Below are 19,706 nucleotides of genomic sequence, written 5' to 3'. Positions count from 1 at the left end.
ATGGGTGGAGTTTGGTTATAAAAAAAACATACGGAAGTACAAATATTTTTAGAGAAACTATCTTTCTAGAATCAGTGGGGAAAAACTCTGTGCATATGGATCCTGAAATGAATATGTTGATCGTTTGTCGTAACACGAACTTGTTGAAGTCATGAAGTAATGGACATTTTCACGCTTGTATCGTCCTGAAATTGTACCAATCCCTTCATTGTGAAACAGAAGGTACATGTTATATGTTTGTCTTTTTCCTTTTGTTTCCTAAATGGGGCTTGAATGATCATCCCTGTAAATAACTGGCTAGGGAAAGGGTGGGGAAGGGTGGCAGTGTAATATTGAATAAAAATTGTGATGTATCTTCTACTTCAAAAAATACTTCATAATTTTTATTTTTATGCCAAATTACTTGAACAGAAATCACTGTAAGAGTCATAGAACTTTGGTTAATGGTTTATTGTCATAATTATCAATTTAAAGAAAGAACATTAATTAAGTTGAACATTGAAACTTGATTAAAACTTAAATTAATGATATTATGGTTTCTTATTGCAACTCAATTGTGAATATTTTGTAAAATTGCTGTATTAATATTTTGTAAGAATTAAAACAAAAAAAGAAACTAACTAAATACAAGATGTGTGAAAGAACTTATTTTGAGTAAAAATTGTGAAGAAATTTCCACCAGGCCTGATACTTTGTCTACCCTGGGTCCATTGCCTTGGTGCCCTTTTACCAAGGAGAAAATGCATTGGTGCACTTGCCCTGTCACAAACTTAGCCAGGTTCCCAAACAACGTTTTGTTTGCTTGCACGCACAAAGTTCTACTCATGATTGCATGTTGTTTTACAGCATGGTCGCAACAGGTTTACAGTGCAGAGCTGTTCCCATTGGACTATAATGAGCCTTATTAATTATACCGTCTAAATACAACACGCTACTCACTGTAAACACAAAAACTGCTAAGCACAGAATAGTGTTGCTTAGCAGAAACAGGTTACCAGCCCGACGTTTGCATTGTTATGGCTGGTGCATGACACAGTGTTTGCTTAGCAAAAAAATTTGGTCAAGCAGTGTTTTCTGTTTAACAGCTTTATGAAATTAGGCCCAGTACATGCATAAAAAAACTACATACCAGATTGTAACACTGTACAAAGCTTACATATAAATAAAGACGCTACTATGATTGATGCAGATAAAACAATACACAACAAAATCATAAGTTGCACGATAACACAAATAAATGGGTGATGAGTCTATTTTTATAGTTAAGGTTTGCAGTAACACCACGTAATGATAATCTCTCAACGAGTTGGGGTGGTTCTTAAAAGAACTGTTGGTTTCAACTCAACGTTTCTTGACTGAGTATATTTTGAAGGGGCTGGAATGTGTTTGCTTCCCAGATGTCACAAGGAAGGGAATTCCAGAGCCGAGGGGCTTGAAAGACACAATCCCCAGCACGCGAGATAGTTTGAGGGTTATGGAGAGATGGTTGTCGAATGATGAGTGGGTGGCGAAGACAGATGTGTTGAAAGAGACGAGTTCTGAAGATAGAAAGTTGCCACTGAGTTGATACATTTGTACACAATAACAAGAAACTGAGAATGAATCATTCATTCAGAATGCATGCTTTGATTGGTAGCCAATGAGGATGACGCAGCAGATACAATGGGAACAACATTTCTCAGTGTTCTCACTTGGTTGAGCTCAACAAATGCATAAAAAAACGAACCTCTGAGAAAATTTTGACTCAATTGGTCATCGAAGTTGCAAGAGTTAAGAAAGAAAAAAAAAACACCCTGAACAACTTGAACGTGTCCAATAGATGGAGATATACAAACAATTCTGAGACTGAAACAAATCAATGTGAATTCCTGAAGGCACTGGACACTATTGGTTATTACTCAAAATAATTGTTAGCATAAAAACGTAATTGGTAATGTGCAATGGAGAGCTGTTGATAGTATAAAACATTGTCAGAAACATTCTGAAATAACCTATTTTTTTGAGAAAGCGGTAACTTCTCACTCAAATAATAAAAGACATCAACTGAAGCCTTTTATTGTGCATCTAAAAGCACATTATTTGGTGAAACAAGGGTGTACCAAGTGTAAATACTGGTAGTTGACAATTACCAATTGAAAGTATCCTGGTGAATTGGCAGCACTAGTCAGCTACATACATATGAACTTTGAATTAATTGATTAAACTACTGTAAGATGATAAAAATGTGGAAATTGTGGAAATTAAGAGAAAGATTTCTACAATAAAAAAAATTAACTTTTACTTGAAGGATTCAAACAAGCCTTCCTGGGATATAGAGAATATACTAAATCTACTTCAATCTATTTTAATTTCTGGTAATGTTTTATAAAATTATATATTTTGTTAACTTGATTGTAATTAACCAATTAAATTTGTCTTCACACATAAAGAAATACAATGATTAAGTTAGGTTTACATTTTCTTCCACAAAATTACTACACATAATTCGTTCTTATACAAAATGTAAAAATACTGTAAAAAGCACCAAATCTTTTTTGGGGGGGCTTCTGATATACCCAAGTGAGATAAATTTATGAAAATACACCACTATGAAAAGATTAATGTTTATGAGCTGAAGAATATATATATTAAAAGTATTGTATATGTTGGCAAGTGTATACAACACTGTACCATTACATCTTACTTCAATTGTTGGAGGAAAGAAAAAATCTTGTGGATACGAAAGATAGAAACAACTTATTGTATTGCATCTAAATATTATACCTTTAATAATTTTGCTATATTAAACTACACTCCTATGGATTTTGTTGTTTGTGGAAGCACCAATAGAACCTATGTGTTGACTGTTCAACGGAAGCAAAAACATTTTGTTTTAAATAAACACTGTTTATAATTATCCAAACAAAGTTAATATCCACTTGAAAAAGCTTCAAAAGGATCAGTGGTTGTTGGTTTGTTTTCATAGCACCATCGTCAGCATAAATAACCATTATGTTTTTATCAAAGTGTTTTCATTGATTACAAAAATATTAACTGTGCTGGTATCTGTATTATCAAATGAAAATCCATTCGCATTACTTTTTAAGAATGAATGAAATGCAACATTTGTTTAATGTGATTCAGACATGACACTGGATTCTCTTCAATGAATGATTTAGTCAAGAATAAGCATCCACTTTTCTAAAGAAAAACATTGAATACCTTCACCAAAATTTACCTTGATACCGTTACCCTTATAAGTTATTACTTCCACCGTTTAAAAAAATATCTACAAAGTTGCACTTTTATATAAATCTGTAGTTAGATAGCAAGTACTGCATAAAAGTTGATATACACTATTCTGTTGTCTCTTTGAAATATTCTAGACATTTATGGTTTGTTGTGAAAATACAAATAGAAAACCATTTAACAGGCGGGAATTTTTAAGGAAGTTTGAGTGCTATCTTGGCATGTCATGGTCGAGTGGTTTAGATCCCTGGATTCAAGCTCTGTTGTTTCTGATCAGCAGAGTGTGGGTTCGAGTCCAAGTCGTGACACCCATGTCCTTGAGCAAGACAGTCAGTCAGTTCAGTCAGTCAGCCATGATGCTTCGTCCTTTGGATGGGACGTAAAGCCGTTGATCCCATGTCCTTGAGCAAGACAGTCAGTCAGTTCAGTCAGTCAGCCATGATGCTTCGTCCTTTGGATGGGACGTAAAGCCGTTGATCCCATGTGTTGTGTAACACATGTAAAAGAACTCAGTGCACTTATCGGAAAGAGAAAGGGGTTCACCCTGGCTTTCCTGGTTTGACTGGCTGCATATTGTGCCACAGCACCTTGTAAACCATTGAGTAGGTCTCATAATTCAAACATAGTCCCACATACCTTGCAAGAAATACTGTATGTTAAAATGCCTTGAGCGTCACTGAGTGACGGATATAAGCGCTGTATATACTAAGCCACTGTTCACCAAACGGCAGTGAGCCTCACCGAATGAAGTGCAACAAAATCTTAACCTGCTAGGGACATCATTACTAATGTAGCTTTCCCTCAAGTATTTTTGGTCTTAGTTATCATGATTTTAGTTGAAGTAATTCTTTGAGCCTTTCTGGAAGAGGTAGAGAATTGTGAGCTTCATTGACTGAAGTGCAATGAACTCTTAACCTGCTTGCGACATTATAACTACATAATGCAGCTTTCCCTTGAGGTTTTTTGGTCTTAGTTATCATGATTTGAGTAGACGGAATTCTCATGAGTTTTTCTGGAAGAGGTAGAGAGGTGTGAGCTTCACTGAATTAAGTACTATGAACTCTTAAAATGCTTGCCACATTATAACTAATGTAGCTTTCCCTCTAGTATTTTTGGTCTTAGTTTTCATGATTTGAATTGAAGGAATTCTTTGAGTCTTCGTGAGGAGGTAGAGAATTGTGAGCTTCACTGAATGAAGTACAATGAACTCTTAACCTGCTTGCGACATTATTACATACATAGCTTTTCCTCGAGTGTTTTTGGTCTTAATTGTCCTTACAAGAATCATGATTTGAATTGAAGGAATTCTTTGAGTCTTTCTGGAAGAGGTAGAGAGGTGTGAGCTTCACTGAATAAAGTACAATGAACTCTTAACCTGCTTGCGACATTATAACTAATGTAGCTTTCCCTTGAGTGTTTTTGGTCTTAGTTATCCTTACAAGAATCAAGATTTGAATTGAAGGAATTCTTTGAGTCTTTCTGGAAGAGGTAGTGAGTTGACGGACTCATCCAATATGAGATGTTGATGAATGCATTCCCTGCAAAGCTCGCTCAGTAATCCGGCATTTTCTAGAATAGAAACAAAATATTGAAACCATCACTAGTAAAAAAGGGCCGTTTGTGTCAAAGTGTCTCCCATTAATGGACAAGCGTCCTGTACCATAACTGCATCCTACATAATTAAAGCGTCTTTCTTTAGATTTTTGTTTTCTTCAGCATTTTAACAGTGAGGTATTGCACTAATCTATACTCAACGTAAGCTCCAAAAAGAAAGGGACACTGACCCGAAGAGGTAAAGACTATTTTTATAATAAAAAGGAAATACAAAAAATTGATTCAAATTATTTTAGGGCTTTGGATAAAATGATTAAGTTTTGTGAAGCCACAGTTGTCAGACGAAGCAAAAGTAAACAAACTACTGCAGCACTATCTATGTAGTAATATCATTAATATTTCTTATGATTCAAATAAACTTTTGCGTCTAGTCGGATGTTTTCCCCATTAGTATACAACCTCACCTTCAAGGTGTGCACTGTCAACTTCCTACTTTATGGTGTTTAAGCCAACAAGGCCAAAAAAAGGAAGGAAGGGAAACAAAAAACAAAGGAAGGAAACACGAACCACATAAATCTACTGCACAGGTCCAAAACAACACAAAACATCTATAATGGGCACACACACACAACCTTAAGGATCCGGTCAGTCAGGTCCTGCTATTGTCCTGCTATTGTTATTCCAGTATTGCTATTGTTATTCCAGTATTGTTCCCTTTTCTAGAGAATTTCCTTCCAGGTTAAACAAATAATTCCCACATTATGGAAAGGTTTGCGATAACACCATGGTAATGACTATCTCTAATGAGTTGGGGTGGTTCTGAAAAGAACCGTTGGTTTCAACTCAATGTTTTCGATCAGTATGCTATGATCGTCTTATGGAGAAAGCAATTCCCACATTGAAACCACAGTAACTTGAGCATCACTGAGTGACAGACATGAGCACTATGTAAGACACCATTTTTATTTTCTGCACTTTAACAAGAAGAGATAGAATGTGGAAAGTTTGTCTGGGCAATCTTCTGCTGAAAGTACTGATCCAAATTCCTAGACGTAAATGTTAATACGGAGACTATATGTTTCCTACCTGTGTGCTCTTTGAGAACACCATAGGCCTGGCTATCCATCGGTGCCAAGTCTACTGCTTTCTTGCCCTCTGTGTCTAGGTCATGTATCTTAGCCCCATGTTGTAAGAGCAAAGTGATCATTTCTGCTGGCGCAGACACGGATGCTGCTACATGGAGAGGAGTTTTATTGTCCGTTGGTCTAGCAGAATTGATATCTGCACCTGGCAAAGTTAAGGATTTAAGACATTTCAATCAATTTGTACATATTCGTCCATCGTGTCGAGGAAAAGACAATAAAATCCAATATCGTTCTTAAAGAATAATGCAGTATGACCAGGGGCACATACTATCAGATTCAGGCCTGATAATTCACAGAGGCAACAAAGGCAATTGCTCCCATACCCCCGGCCATTGCCTGATGCCCCTGGCCATATAATGCCCTTGCTATTGCCCTCATGTCCAGGCCATTGCCCTGATGGCCCTGGCCATGCCCTAATGCCAATGGTCATTGCCTAAATGCCATTCGAAAGGATGCAGTACACATTTTCATTTCCCTTATAGGGAAGTCCTTCAAAAATTTGTCTGCCCTGACAAGAACAGAATATCAGACTGGCAGATAGATATAGATGTGATATTGTACCTGCTTGTAGCAGTGCCTTAGCACACGCTGTCTGGTGGCCATTTGCTGCTGCATGCAGTGGAGTCCCAGATCTGTTGTAGTCTAACTTATCCACCTCGGCTCCTGCTTGCAAGAGTAAGTTAGTAGAGTCGATACATCCTATTCAAATAACCAAAAGATTTTTTTTATAACTTTTATTAATAGCAATCAACACAATTAACAACCAATAAAACGTTCTCATACGACATTGTCTGGAAGCTTCAATTTTCTAGTTTCAAGTGAAGAAACAAAATTGTACCTCATGCATTACAAAGCATAAATCTGTGAAACATTTCTTTCAAAGATGTGCTTTTGCTAAACACAAGCAGCTTTCCAAAATGTAATCTTTGTTAAAAACTTTGTGGAATACATTGTGAAAGTATCAAAGCGCATACAAAAAATAATACTTTAAAAAACGCTAGAACAAAATTTAAATTTACTTTTTAGGGAAGAGATCATTTTTAAGTTTACTCTTAAATGTAACAACACAAGATGAATCACGGACACTAATTGTTCCAAACATATATGAAGGTATGCAACATGCACTACCTGCAGCAGCTGCGCAATGTAGCGGTGAAAACATCTCATTTTCAATATTGAGCTTGGCCCCAGAACGGATAAGAAGATCAACACAATCTTTGTGTCGTTCAGAGCAGGCACGAGTCAGTGGAGTATGCCAGTCAATATCCATAGGGTTCAACTAAATAAAATGAAACAACAATTTTTTAATAAAATTCACACTATATATTTAAAACAAGAGATTATTCTAAAGGCACTGGACGTGTTAGGTAATAGACCTTATGCACATAACGTCATTTCAGAAGGGCGCCATTTTCTGGAAGTCAAAAGGAGCTTGTTCATTGGCCAATACTGTGGCCCACGCGTATAAATCTGTGCGTCTCAATTGTTTTGTAACCTTTTTTATCTCTAAGATGGCGGCTAGATGACGCCAATGCATAAAGTAATTGTCCAAGAGCAGGGCCCAATTTCATGGCTCTGCTTACCGTAAGCACAGAATCGGCGCTTACGGAAGCAGGGAATTCTGTGCTTACGGCAAGCGTATTTCACGGGTTAGCGGCAAATTTGGGCTTCTGCGTGTGCGTATTCAAAGTTACTAGGCATTCTACGCTTACAAGGCTAGAAATTTGGCGCTAACACGTAAGCAGGGAATCGCGATCGAAAGCGCAGAATTTGGCGGTAAGCAGAACCATGAAAATGGGCCCAGTATTCTCACTCGGTTTATCCTAACATATGCAACAAACCTGGTAGTGTAAGCGGGTGTTAGTGGGTTCAGACAATTGGTAAATGTGCAAGGTTCAAAACATTATTTACAATGTTTCAAAATAAATAAAACAAATGTGAAAGTAATTGGTGTTATTAAAACCCATTAACCACCACCAAGTTAACAAAAAGTCCTTAAAAGTTGACTGTGCACTGCTCTTATTTTTTAACTGCTCTTCTTGTATTTTAATGCTTCAAGAAAACTACTCCGTGATACCTTTCCACATTACTGTCAAACTAACACTCATCTACGATTTCTTCGGTCCACACTTGACATCACCCTTGAATGTTCCCCCAAGCAATCAAGTTCTAAGTTAAAAAGCTTTCAGTGTAGCTGGGCCAAAGACTCACCTTTTTCCATGTTAATTTCTTTCTAGTGTGCTATGATCTTGATGGAATAGCGCCATATAAATTTTAATTGTTATGTTAATTGTTATGTTAAGAGGCATTCACTGCACAGCAAAACCATTTAAATCCTCATCTAGCTGTCTAGTGCATCTGAGATTAACAGGCCTGTGAATAACCCACGGCAGCCACAACAAATTGCAGTGGTGCACTATACTTTTGCTGTGGTGCCCTGTGCAAGGTTTCAAAACAAATTACATTTTCCTCATAGATGGCCCCTACCAGAGAAAAGTTGTTGTGCCGCTTCAAGTGTGAAGTTCAAGGCATGGATTAATATTGGGTGCGTTCATTTAGCTTCCCTGGGTCGACCCCGGTCTGCCCCCATGCCCTGCTTGTGGAGTGGGTCACTTGGGGGCTGGCCCCAGGTAAACGTTGTCACTGCGAGAGGGGTGAGTGGTCGTTCGTTTAGCTCTTGTCAGGGGCTCAACCGAGTGAGCACTGCGGGGGAGACCCAGGGAAGCTAAACGAATGCACCCATAGGTATGGGAAGGTTTGCGGTAACACCATGTAATGATTATCTCTAAATGAGTTGGGGTGGTTCTGAAAAGAACCAGTGGTTTCAACTCGACGTTTCGATCAGTATGCTCTGATCGTCTTCTGGATTAATGGTTATTGTAGAGGGTTGGTGACAAAGATCCAGCACGCAGCACACACAATATGTACGGTACCTTGCCTCCTCTCTGTATAATCTCCTTACAACAAGCTAGATGACCTGTATGACATGCATCATGTAACGGGTTCACTCCGTTACAGTTTGTAACATTAACGCAAGAACCGTCTTGCCTGATAATGGACCTCAACAAAAGCAGTTGTCCATTACTGGCTGCTTGGTGTAAAGCTGTTCTTTCAAACACATCTAAATCTGTAGTTGGGTTGATGGATGGATGAAAAAAAAAGGAGGAAAGAAACCAACAAAACATGAGAAGGAGTTTGTTTATCTTATAGGGAGGTTTAGCTGCACGTTTCGCGAGCAAGACAAAAACATGAACGTCTGAAAATTGTGTCGTTTCTAGGTGACATTACCACTTTGTATTGCATGCTCATGTATGGTACCTTCACGTATGCTTAAAACGTGAGGTTTCAACAACACAACTTTCTGACGTTCACGTTCATGTTTTTGCCCGCATAACACCAGCTAAACCTCTGTAATATCAGTACCTTGCCCCCAGCTTTGATTAAGCACCTGGCCGAGTACTGGTGACCAGTGCTACAGGCATCGTGCAAGGGCGTCACCCCATTATAAGTTGTGACGTTGACCTTTGCTCCGTCTTCGATAAGGGCATGTAACATCAGTAGCTGACCCATTGTGGCTGCCTGGTGTAGCCTCGAGCGGTCATGGCCTAATGTCACGCGTCCATCATTTTCTGTGTTGGAGAAATGCATGTATGATTGGTTGTGGATATGCTCCTGGGCCCAATTGCATAGACCTGGGCCCCAATTTCATAGAGCTGCTTAATCAGAAAGTATTGCTAAACAATTTTCTGCTAAGCAGAACCGGCGGGGGGATGTTATGTCTTCCTAACTTAAGATTAATCTTAGGACTTAGGCGAGTTAAGTTCCGAATCCAAAGGCGTAGGACGCAATGAACCCATCCTAAGTTAGGGCAGCTAACTCTTCCTACCATGAGATAGGATTAATCCTAGCGTTTCGTGAAATTGACTGCTGGTCTTTACTTTGGAGTACACAGCCAATTGTGCTGAGTGATGTTCACCTGTATGGTTCTTTAACAGAGTCTCGGCCATGTTGGTTTTAGACTCAAGTCGGTAACTTTGACTTCTGTTTAGCATTTCAGCCCCATCATTTGATTCATTCAAACTCATTTTGGATTTGACTTTAAATTGAGACAGGTTCTTGATCTTCACGCCTCAAAATAACCCATGGCACCCACAGCAATTGCTGTTGTGCCCTGTGCTTTTGCGGGTGCCAATTGCAAAGTTCCAATACAAATTGACATTATCCTTATAAATAGTGCCCATTATTATTCAAAGGAAAATTTCTGTGCCCTTTCAGAACGAAGTTCAAGGCCTTGATCTTAATTGCTAAGCAAAGTGTGACGTCATCCCAATGCAAATTTACCATGGTTAAACCATGGAGACCTGGCAACAAGAATCTTTAGTGCTTGTGAAATCAACCACGCACACTTTGATAAAAGGGACATGCCAGTTTTCAAGCGGAACAATTTATTTCTTAAGCTGTTGGCACTGAACCAATGTTTGTTTGGGTTTTACCTGATGATAAACTTGAGTGTTATGGGCTCTAATGTAATGTCAATACATGGCTTCTGCATACTTGTGCTATGCACACACACTGACTTGCTAACACAACAGGGCCCAATTTCATAAAGCTGCTAAGCACAAACATTTGCTAAGCATGAAATTTCTTCCTTGCTGGTAAAAACAGAATTAACAACCAAATTTCAATTTGTTGCATATTCCTTGTTACTGGTATTCAGCTGTTGTTTGCTAATCCTGAAAATCACGTTGAACATTGGTTGGTAATCATGTTTTTATCAAGGAAGAAATTTCATGCTAAGCAAATTTTTGTGCTTAGCAGCTCTATGAAATTGGGCCCTGGATACTGCATGAAATGTTGTAGCAAGAGTGCTTTGTTTTACATTGCTTAGATAAGAAGCTTTTAATGATAAGTTTTACAATGTAGATAAGAAATGTTACAATAAAATGCTGTTTGTTTCTGTGTGGGTACATATTCAGCCAATGTAAAATGGTCTTAAATACAACATGCTGAACCAATATTAGGCTTTGATTACATGTTCCCCTAATTACTAACAGATGTGGGATCCATACCATGGTTTCTGATGTACAGGTTTTGACCTCTTGTCCAGGACATCCTGTGAGTTAATGAAAAAGAAATGTCATTATCAGCAAGTTTGTATTGCTTGATTGTTTTAATATCATCTTGGGTTCTGGGAACAATCACAATTTATGAACAAATAAATAACAATTGCCATCAGGACTTGAAGTAACCCACAGCACCCACAGCGATTGCCGTGGTGCCCTGTGCTTTTGCTGTGGTGCCCTTTGCAAAGTTCCAATACAAATTCACATTTTCCTCTGTTTAATTGTGCCCTTTAACCAGAGATAAATTCGTGCCCCTTTAAAAGCAAAGTACAACTGTCCTTACTCTATGCAATGATGTAGGTATGAATACAAGGACACCCAACAATAAGCTATAATCACAGGTTTAAAGGCACTGGACACTATTGGTAATCGTCAAAGAATAGCCTTCACAGTTGGTGTATCTCAACATATGCATAAAATAACTAACCTGTGAAAATATGAGCTCAATCGGTCATCGAAGTTGCGAGATAATAATGAAAGAAAAAACACCCTTGTCACACAAAGTTGTGTGCATTCAGATGGTTGATTTCGAGACCTCAAGTTCTAAATCTGAGGTCTCGAAATCACATTCGTGGAAAATAACTTCTTTCTCGAAAACTAATTACTTCAGAGGGAGCCGTTTCTCACAATGTTTTATACCATCAACCTATCCACATTACTCGTCACCAAGAAAGGTTTTATGATCATAATTATTTCGAGTAGTTACCAATAGTGTCCACTGCCTTTAAAAAGAGGTACACTTTTGCCAAATACTCCAAAAAGCACCAGAGAGCTGTTGATATCATTGTTAGAAACAACAACCGTTAAAGTAGTTTAGTTTTAAAGAAAGAGGTTATTTTTCACTGACAAATTTGAATCCTATTGAGAAAGGCTCTATGCATTATTAGGCATCTGATTCTGAAAGCACACAAATAATATACAATAGGGACATATTTTTTGTTTCAATATTTTCTTTCAACTTTGATGACCAGTAGAGCAAACATTTTCACAGATCACAGGTTTGTTAGTTTATGCATGGTGGGATATTATATACCAATTAGTGATGCATCTCTAAAATAGAACAAATTCCAACGCTCAGTCCCAATATCTGTACAATAACAAAACAACTAAGGGAAAGCGCATCCTAAATGATTAAAGACCTCCAATGGGTAACCCTGAAAAAGTGCAGGTATTCCAAGTTATCACAGAAAAGGCAGTTCCGTAAACACATTGTAGTGTATAATGGGGGAAAAAAACGCAAATATTTTTTGCAAAACTTTATGTCTACTGCAAATTTTATTATACAATACAAATATCTGAGTCTATCCATTTAAAACAATGTTTCTCAGTAGGCCTACTGTATAAAAAATATATCAAAAATCAAAAATAAGCAGCACAAAGTCATACCGCATAAGAAATGACCATGTCATCCCAGGCAACCTCATAACTCAACAAATTTGTCTTTTTACCCATTGTAAATGCCCTTCCAGGACGCAGTGAGGGGTTTTGTACTGTCAACTTCCAATTTCAGGCTTGAGTAGGAGACTATGTTGCAATGCTTTTTGAAACTATCCTCCAATGGGATTGGGGGAGGTGTGGATAACAGCGTTATTAATAAGGTAGTCTCATCTCAAGACAGGAATCGAGAGTGTTACAGTACAAAACCCACTCGCTGCCGGTGTAAAAATTTAAACAAATCGAACAGGTTCTCCTCTATGTTTTCACCAAGCTACCAATAAAGGAAGGGTTGAAGGACTAATTCTACTGTTCAAAGCTCTTTTTTAATTGCATCCTGTATACAAAATAATTATGTACCAGCAACTTTGCAAAACAAAAATGAAATACCGCATGGATAATTTTTTTTTTTTTTTAAATCCAAAGAGAGCGTGCACAATAGACCGTATCGTATGTATTCCCCGCAGGTATGCAGTCCCAAAATTTAGTGAGGCCAATTCTGTGATCAGTCAATTTGTCTCGTAAGTTGTTTACCTCGGCTCTATTTACTTCTGATAATTTTCCGCTCGTCGCCACCAATTTATCCGCCCCTGATTAACTTTTTTTTAAGGGCCAGAAGTTGGTGGCGAGGTTGTAAAAATTTTCCTTCATTACTTCTACCTCCATGCTTATTTTTTTATGTAGAGCCTGTGATCCAGTTCGTAGTAGTTACCCAGGAAAAATTCCCATTGAAAAAAATCAATGGGATTCAATGGGATTGTTGTGGAATTTGGGACATATTCAACGGGATCCAATGGGATCGTCAGGGGATCCCATTGAACATGTTGAATCCCATTGAAACAATGGGATCCCATTGAATCCCGTTTCAAAATATCAGTGGGACTCAATGGGAATTTTTCCCTGGGTAATCAATAAAAACTAACAGTCAACATTTTTTTCCCTCTTGAACCACTCTAGTGTAGTGATTCAGAAAGTTGTGGGGGCTGAACAAAAGACTAGCACTAGCAGTTATTATTATAGCATGTAGACAGGACATGCTTCAAAGCACACAAAACTACAAAAGACTTCCACTCAGTCCTAGGTAACGGCCCACAGCTAATGACTCAGGCATAACTAAAAGGCAGAGTGTGAAGAGGGATTTAACAAAACTTATTATTAAATGGGAGAACAGATTCTGCATAATATTTATTTAAATCCAAATCAAGTTTACCATTACATTACTCACCTAATATGCTTATAAATCAAATAAGTTATTCAAATATTCTCAATTCAATACACTTTATGATATTGATAATGATAGGTAACGAAACACAAAATAGCTAACTTACTTTTTTTTTTGAAGACTGCTCGATGCTGTAGACTAGTGTATTGTTGTTGTTTTGACCAGAGCAAGGAATGTTTTGACCGAGGTAGCGCTTGATTGAACCCCATGAATTGCCACGTGCACCCGCATTGTTATGTAATTGTTGTTCACTTTGTGCCGTGCTCTGCTACTGTGCCATTGGCTGGCGGCCTCGCTAGCTCTGCATCCTGATGGATACACTTCATCGACCAGCCGGTTGGTCCAACTCGACTCCACAATCTTGTTATGGTTTATACAAAATTCGGTGAAATTGAACCTACTCGTCCTTTGTTTTTCTCGCCCCCTCTAGAGCGCTCACACACCGCGGCGTAGTCTTGTTTCAAGACTCCTGGATTTGTCACAAGAGGGCGCGCTATCAACCCGACGTACGAAAAAAGCACGAAGCCTCCCCTACTACCTCGAAGCGACTTTACCAACTCTTTTTTGGACCGTATGTTTTTCTTTACTTTTGCACAGATTTAGGTGGGAGAAATGTAATACATAATGCATGAGCGTGATCATTTGTTGGCCAATAAGAAGACACAATACCATAGAACACTTGCCACGTGCACGCCCCATTACCCGAACCTAACGGTGCACTAAAAAGTCACCTACTGATGAGGGCAACATATATGAATAACTAATTAGATAAATGAATTGCGAAAGCCGCTTGCAAAAGTCTTTTTTTTTGCGTGTGACATCTGGGGGTGCCGCCCTCTTATTATTGTATAAAAAAAATAATAGCTTCTTATCCATATCTTTCATCTTACCTTTTTTAAGGAAAATGAGAAAATCGCGCATTTTAAGTAAGAAATTCGGACCAACAAATTATTTCTGGTTATGGAATTTTTGAAAAAGAGTACATTGGTGCATTAGAACAGCCCGTCGCACCTGTGCGACGCAGGAGGGCATGCAGGGGATTTCTGGCTGAGGGGATGATGTGACCCAAGGTCCAGTGGCGTAACCAGAGGGGGGGCAGGGGGGGCCGGCGCCCCCCCGCTCAGAACCCTTGCCCCCCCTCTTGCCCCCCCATATGAAATCAGAAATAAGTATATTCTTATAGGCCTTATATCGTTTAAGGCTGCATGAAATGCTGCCGTAAAAAGGAAAACTTTTATTCATTATCAGTAGGCCCTATGTGGACTATAACATAAAAAAATGCATGGAAACGCGCGCGCGATCGTATTGGCGGTAAATGTTTGTTGTGGTTTTGCGGTTAAAGAGAGTGCAGGATGTGACAAAGTTCTGTTAAATACGTGGTGGTCTGAACACAGACCAATAGCTCCGTAAACACAAAGTCAGATCATGGAGGTAGAAATTTCTACCTCCATGGTCAGATGCACTACAGAGAAATTTACTACAGCAAAATGGCCAGCGAAAAAGGTTGCTTAGACCATTTCTTCTCCTTTGAAGCAAGCGGTGCAATTGAGAGGTAGTCCTATTATTTTCAAATATCCGTTTCGTAACTAAAATGTGATTATTAAACACCCACAATTTCGATCCTGTATTTTTTTTTGATGGCTTACACTTGTTACAATAAGGCCGAGTAAAAAAAAGAAACATGTTTAGTGTCTGGGTTTCTCAAAAAAAAGGAAGGAGGAGGGGCTTTTTATTTTTTATTTCAAGATGGCCGCCATGAATGTCAAATATCAACTTTTTTTTTCTGCTGCTGAAATACACAAAACATTAATGAAACAGTTTGGTCAAGGCATTCAGACAAGACATTCAGATTTTTGTTTTGCTGAGATCATTTAAAATAACCCTTTTTCAAAAAAATAAAAATAAAATAAATGTACATAAAAAACTATAAAAAAAAGAGGTGTCCTGTAAAAAAGGAAGCGGGCGGAGAAGCTAAACATTTCTATTTTTCTACTTTTACTTGGCCTAATATTGTTATGTTTTGGGTATTTACACACCCACAAAGCCTATTTGAGAATGCCGTGTACAACTCTAAATTGGTACTTGGTGACCACAGTTGGTAATTTAATCCTTTTTTACAGTCAAAAGTTTTATCTTGTACAAAGTGACATGTTCTCTAAGATTTTGTTGTTTTCGCAATCTTTTGTTACATGCTGACTATAGACTGTTTTAGAACTGCATTGGTGTGTATCAACTATATATCAGTTAACATATTTAATAATAATCTTGCACTTCTTTGGCCCCCCCAAATTTAATCTTTGCCCCCACTTGCCCCACCAAATGAAAATGTCTAGTTACGCCACTGCCAAGGTCCCAAAAAGTTGTTATTAAAAGATGATGATGATCAGTTGCTTGGCGCATGAATTTTTGCATAAATAATAGTGTGTTGCACAACAGCGCCCGCTAACGTGGACAGTAATGTGTGGACCTCGCGGTGACGAGTTCAAGGAGCAGGGGATCGCGATAAATACGTCTTGCACCAAGACTACGGAACAACGGGAAACTCCCCCCTTTTGGTCTGGTTTCGGACTCGATGACAGACGCATTCCTGCTGACGACACCATATACCAGACTGATGGGGGATGAACCGGCTACCGTAGAGAACTTCACAAGAAGAACGGAAGAATTATCACTTGTTGTGCTGTCCGACTTATTTATTAGCCAAAGCCCCCACTTGCTAAGATGACTCATGAACTGTAGCTGTAGTGTTGTTGCTCCGACAAATTCAAATTTTACTTGTATCAAAGTTAATCCAGTATTCAACTAGCTAGAGCTATCATCAGTTAGTGTGTCACTGCCAGCAGGTGCACACAGCGCGCACTACGTGCATTGCTCTCCCAATTCCGACACTGCCACTGTGAGTGTGACTGCGGCATTTATTGGGTGATTGTTTGTATTGACGGGGGTGTACTTGAATACGCTGTGCAGTGGCCGGTATAGTACTGTGCCACCTTAAGAACCAGCCATGGCTCTGTTCGAGAAAAGGAAGTCGTCTTTCAAAGTTTTACTGGACGATACAATCACACTGCAGTGTGTCATCGAAGCTGCTCAGAATCTGGAAACACACACTGTAAGTTTCATTCAACAAATAAATGTAGGGTTCCCTTAGTTTTGGTATTTTATTTATTTGTCTATTTATTTATGTATTTATAATATATTTCTTATTTGGCGGGGGGGGGGGGGGGTTCCCTTCCTCCATCCATGGTTCAAGCATGGAGGTACATGTATGATGTAGCTCCATGGTTTACTTTAAGGATGTAGACTTTTAAATAATTCTTTAAACCATCTCAACTCCGTTTCCGTACGGCGCCACCACTTTTTTTATTCGATATGAAATAATATAGTATCCTCAATGAGATATCCCCTTTTGTAAAAATTAGTGAAAAAGTGGTGGCGCCATACGGAAAGTTATCCCTCAACTCCCTGGCCCCTGGGGAGTATAAAGCCTGTGCAACAAATATGGCTACTTAAAGCTAAATCAATCACAACAACCATCTCTTCCCTCAGAGGTGCCCACTTAATTCTCATATTCTGGGTGGAGAAAAGCAATTAATTTAAGTGTCTCGCTTTAAAAGGACACAAGTGTCACGACCGGGACTCGAACCCACACTCTGCTGATCAGAAGGTCTGGTGTTCTTGAAGGCCGTGCCACGACACGCCAATTATGGTTTAAGAAAATATCAAATTTACATTCAGCATCTCTTGCTGTTAGTCTATTAGAGTTATTGACTGTAGTCCTACATGTATCAAAGAAACACATCATTCTGAAGTTTTTTCCGTCACAAAAAGTAATAACAAAATGTTCACCAACGTCCCTCATTAAATAATCGTTGGCACATGGTTTCAATGTTACAAGCAGGGTACACTTGTTGTTAAGTCAGTGTCAAAGGCATGAATCTTCACTTGATGTATCCCAAAATATCCATAAAAATAACAGACGTAAAATCTTTGGCTCAGTTGACCAACAAAGTTTTGAGAAAATAATAAAATAAAATAGTGTACCGTGTACAAATGCCCCCCCCCCCCCAAAAAAAAAAAACCAACTAACAAATGCTCTATGAAACCTTTCTCATATTCAAAGGGAGTCGTTTCTCACAATGTTTTATACTATCAACTAGGACTACTATCAACGGCTCTTCAGAGCGTTACCAAATACTTTTCATGGTCATTGACTTCCTTGTAGAGTAATAAACAAGATACACCCTGCCCTTTAACACTAAGTTTCAGAGAAATCAAGTATTGACTTTTTAAAGCGATATCCTGCTTTACAGCAAACAAAATATGAGCAACTAGACTCTTGACGTTTGGGAGAATCGATTTCCTGTTGTCTGCCAATGTTCTTTTCCAAAGAATTTTGAGTCATTTCCATTTTGAGGCGTTTCATCTTACACTGCATCATTCTTTAAAAAAGACAAAAGCAGGTATAATAGATACTGCAGTATCTATACTGATGAAAATATAACAATGTTCATTGTTAGGCTACATAACATCTGGTAGGGGAAAAAAACAGGAATTATCTGCTTATTTGCTGTAGAAATAATTGAGATTTAATGTACAAATAACATGATTGTATTAGTTATAGTGTCTGTGTCTTTGTCTGTGCTTCACATTTTTATAAAAGGTGTGTTGAAGTGTTGAAACGTTTGTTCTCTCCATCTTAAAGGCAGTGGACACTATTGGTAATTACTCAAAACAATTATTTGCACAAAACCTTAATCGTTAATGAGTAATGGGGAGCTGTTGTTAGTATAAAACATTGTGAGAAACAGCTCCATCTGAAGTAACGTAGTTTTCGAGAAAGAAGTAGTTTTCCACGGATTTGATTTTGAGACCTCAGTATTAGATTTTGAGGTCTCGAAATCAAGCATGTGAAAGCACACAACTTTGCATGACAAGGGTGTTTTTTCTTTCATTACTTTCTCTCAACTTCAACAACCAATCAAGCTCAAATTTTCACAGGTTTTTTTTTAATGCATATTTTGAGATACACCAAGTGAGAAAACTGGTCTTTGACAATTACCAATAGTGTCCAGTGTATTTAATTGTCTTGTCTGCAACTTAAAGGCAGTGGACACTATTGGTAATTGTCAAAGACCAGCCTTCACAATTGGTGTTTCTCAACATATGCATAAAATAACAAACCTGTAAAAATTTGAGCTCAATCGGTCATCGAACTTGCGAGATATGAATGAAAGAAAAAACACCCTTGTCACACGAAGTTGTGTGCGTTTAGATGGTTGATTTCGAGACCTCAAGTTCTAAACTTGAGGTCTCAAAATCAAATTCGTGGAAAATTACTTCTTTCTCGAAAACTATGGCACTTCAGAGGGAGCCGTTTCTCACAATGTTTTATACCATCAACCTCTCCCCATTACTCGTCACTAAGAAAGGTTTTATGCTAATAATTATTTTGAGTAATTACCAATAGTGTCCACTGCCTTTAAGCTACTAATTTGACCACATAATTTGGCATTTAATAATAATATTAATAATAATATTAACAATTTATATTGCGCCCCTTACATACAAAATGATCAAAGGCGCAGAACCCTTTTGAGTTTCTGTGCTTAGAAACACTGCCTTAAAATAATTGAGACATTAAAATCTAAATGTTGGCTAAAAATGCTACTGCACAGGTAACAGACAAAATGGTTTTAAAACACAAGCTAACACAATAATTTTAACTTCATGTATTATTGTGTTTTTTTCCTTTCATGTAGGACTATGTCATGAAAGTTCAGAGAGGTACATCTACAGAAAATAGCTGGCAGGTAATTATTGATTTAGTTTTCCAAAAGTTTAAATATTGTGGATTTCACAGTTTGGTGAAAGAAAACAAGTCATGCACAAAGGAGTCATTTTGTTTTTATATTAATTAATGTGACGTATGAGCTTTTTATCTTGTTTTTTCTGTTAAAAGTTTCAATTGAGTTGATTCAAATTCTGTTTTCCTTATTCTTT

At 38.1% G+C, this 19,706-nt stretch overlaps 2 protein-coding genes across 6 annotated transcripts in view; one reads left to right on the top strand and one right to left on the bottom strand.

Moving 5' to 3' along the window:
* Positions 1–596: 596 nt before the first annotated feature.
* On the bottom strand, positions 597–13,995 carry LOC139953411 (ankyrin repeat and SOCS box protein 5-like). Of its 2 annotated transcripts, none has more exons than XM_071952905.1 (7): positions 13,813–13,995; positions 10,997–11,040; positions 9,351–9,556; positions 7,056–7,206; positions 6,489–6,626; positions 5,869–6,069; positions 597–4,797 (listed from the first exon to the last, which is right to left on the bottom strand). In XM_071952905.1, the coding sequence occupies exons 2-7, from the start codon at positions 11,037–11,039 to the stop codon at positions 4,673–4,675; spliced, it is 864 nt and encodes a 287-aa protein (XP_071809006.1). In that variant the 5' UTR covers position 11,040; positions 13,813–13,995; the 3' UTR covers positions 597–4,672. The 2 variants fall into 2 exon arrangements, with proteins under 2 accessions (XP_071809006.1, XP_071809007.1); XM_071952906.1 differs by lacking the exon at positions 9,351–9,556 and adding an exon at positions 8,861–9,054.
* A 2,332-nt stretch (positions 13,996–16,327) lies between these two features.
* Positions 16,328–19,706, top strand: part of LOC139952159 (PX domain-containing protein kinase-like protein) — a 31,713-nt gene continuing 28,334 nt past the window's right edge. For all 4 annotated transcript variants that reach the window (XM_071951163.1, XM_071951153.1, XM_071951172.1 and 1 more), the window contains exons 1-2: positions 16,328–16,815; positions 19,466–19,516. In XM_071951163.1, coding sequence (XP_071807264.1) covers positions 16,711–16,815; positions 19,466–19,516 — 156 coding nt within the window. In that variant the 5' untranslated portion in view covers positions 16,328–16,710. The remainder of the gene's footprint in view (positions 16,816–19,465; positions 19,517–19,706) is intronic.

Source organism: Asterias amurensis, chromosome 2, assembly GCF_032118995.1.
Source record: "Asterias amurensis chromosome 2, ASM3211899v1".
In the NCBI taxonomy this organism is placed as follows: domain Eukaryota; kingdom Metazoa; phylum Echinodermata; class Asteroidea; order Forcipulatida; family Asteriidae; genus Asterias; species Asterias amurensis.
Note: the sequence above shows the minus strand (reverse complement) of the source record. Positions and strands in the feature narration are given on the sequence as shown.

What these genes read in the sequence shown, in the direction of transcription:
- LOC139953411 (XM_071952905.1), bottom strand. Translation starts at nt 11,039, where the DNA reads ATGTCCTGGACAAGAGGTCAAAACCTGTACATCAGAAACCATG. An exon ending in TAATCAAAGCTGGGGGCAAG is followed by an intron (nt 7,207 to 9,350) that starts GTACTGATATTA and finishes CATTTTATTTAG; the next exon opens with TTGAACCCTATGGATATTGA. An exon ending in ACATTGCGCAGCTGCTGCAG is followed by an intron (nt 6,627 to 7,055) that starts GTAGTGCATGTT and finishes TTATTTGAATAG; the next exon opens with GATGTATCGACTCTACTAAC.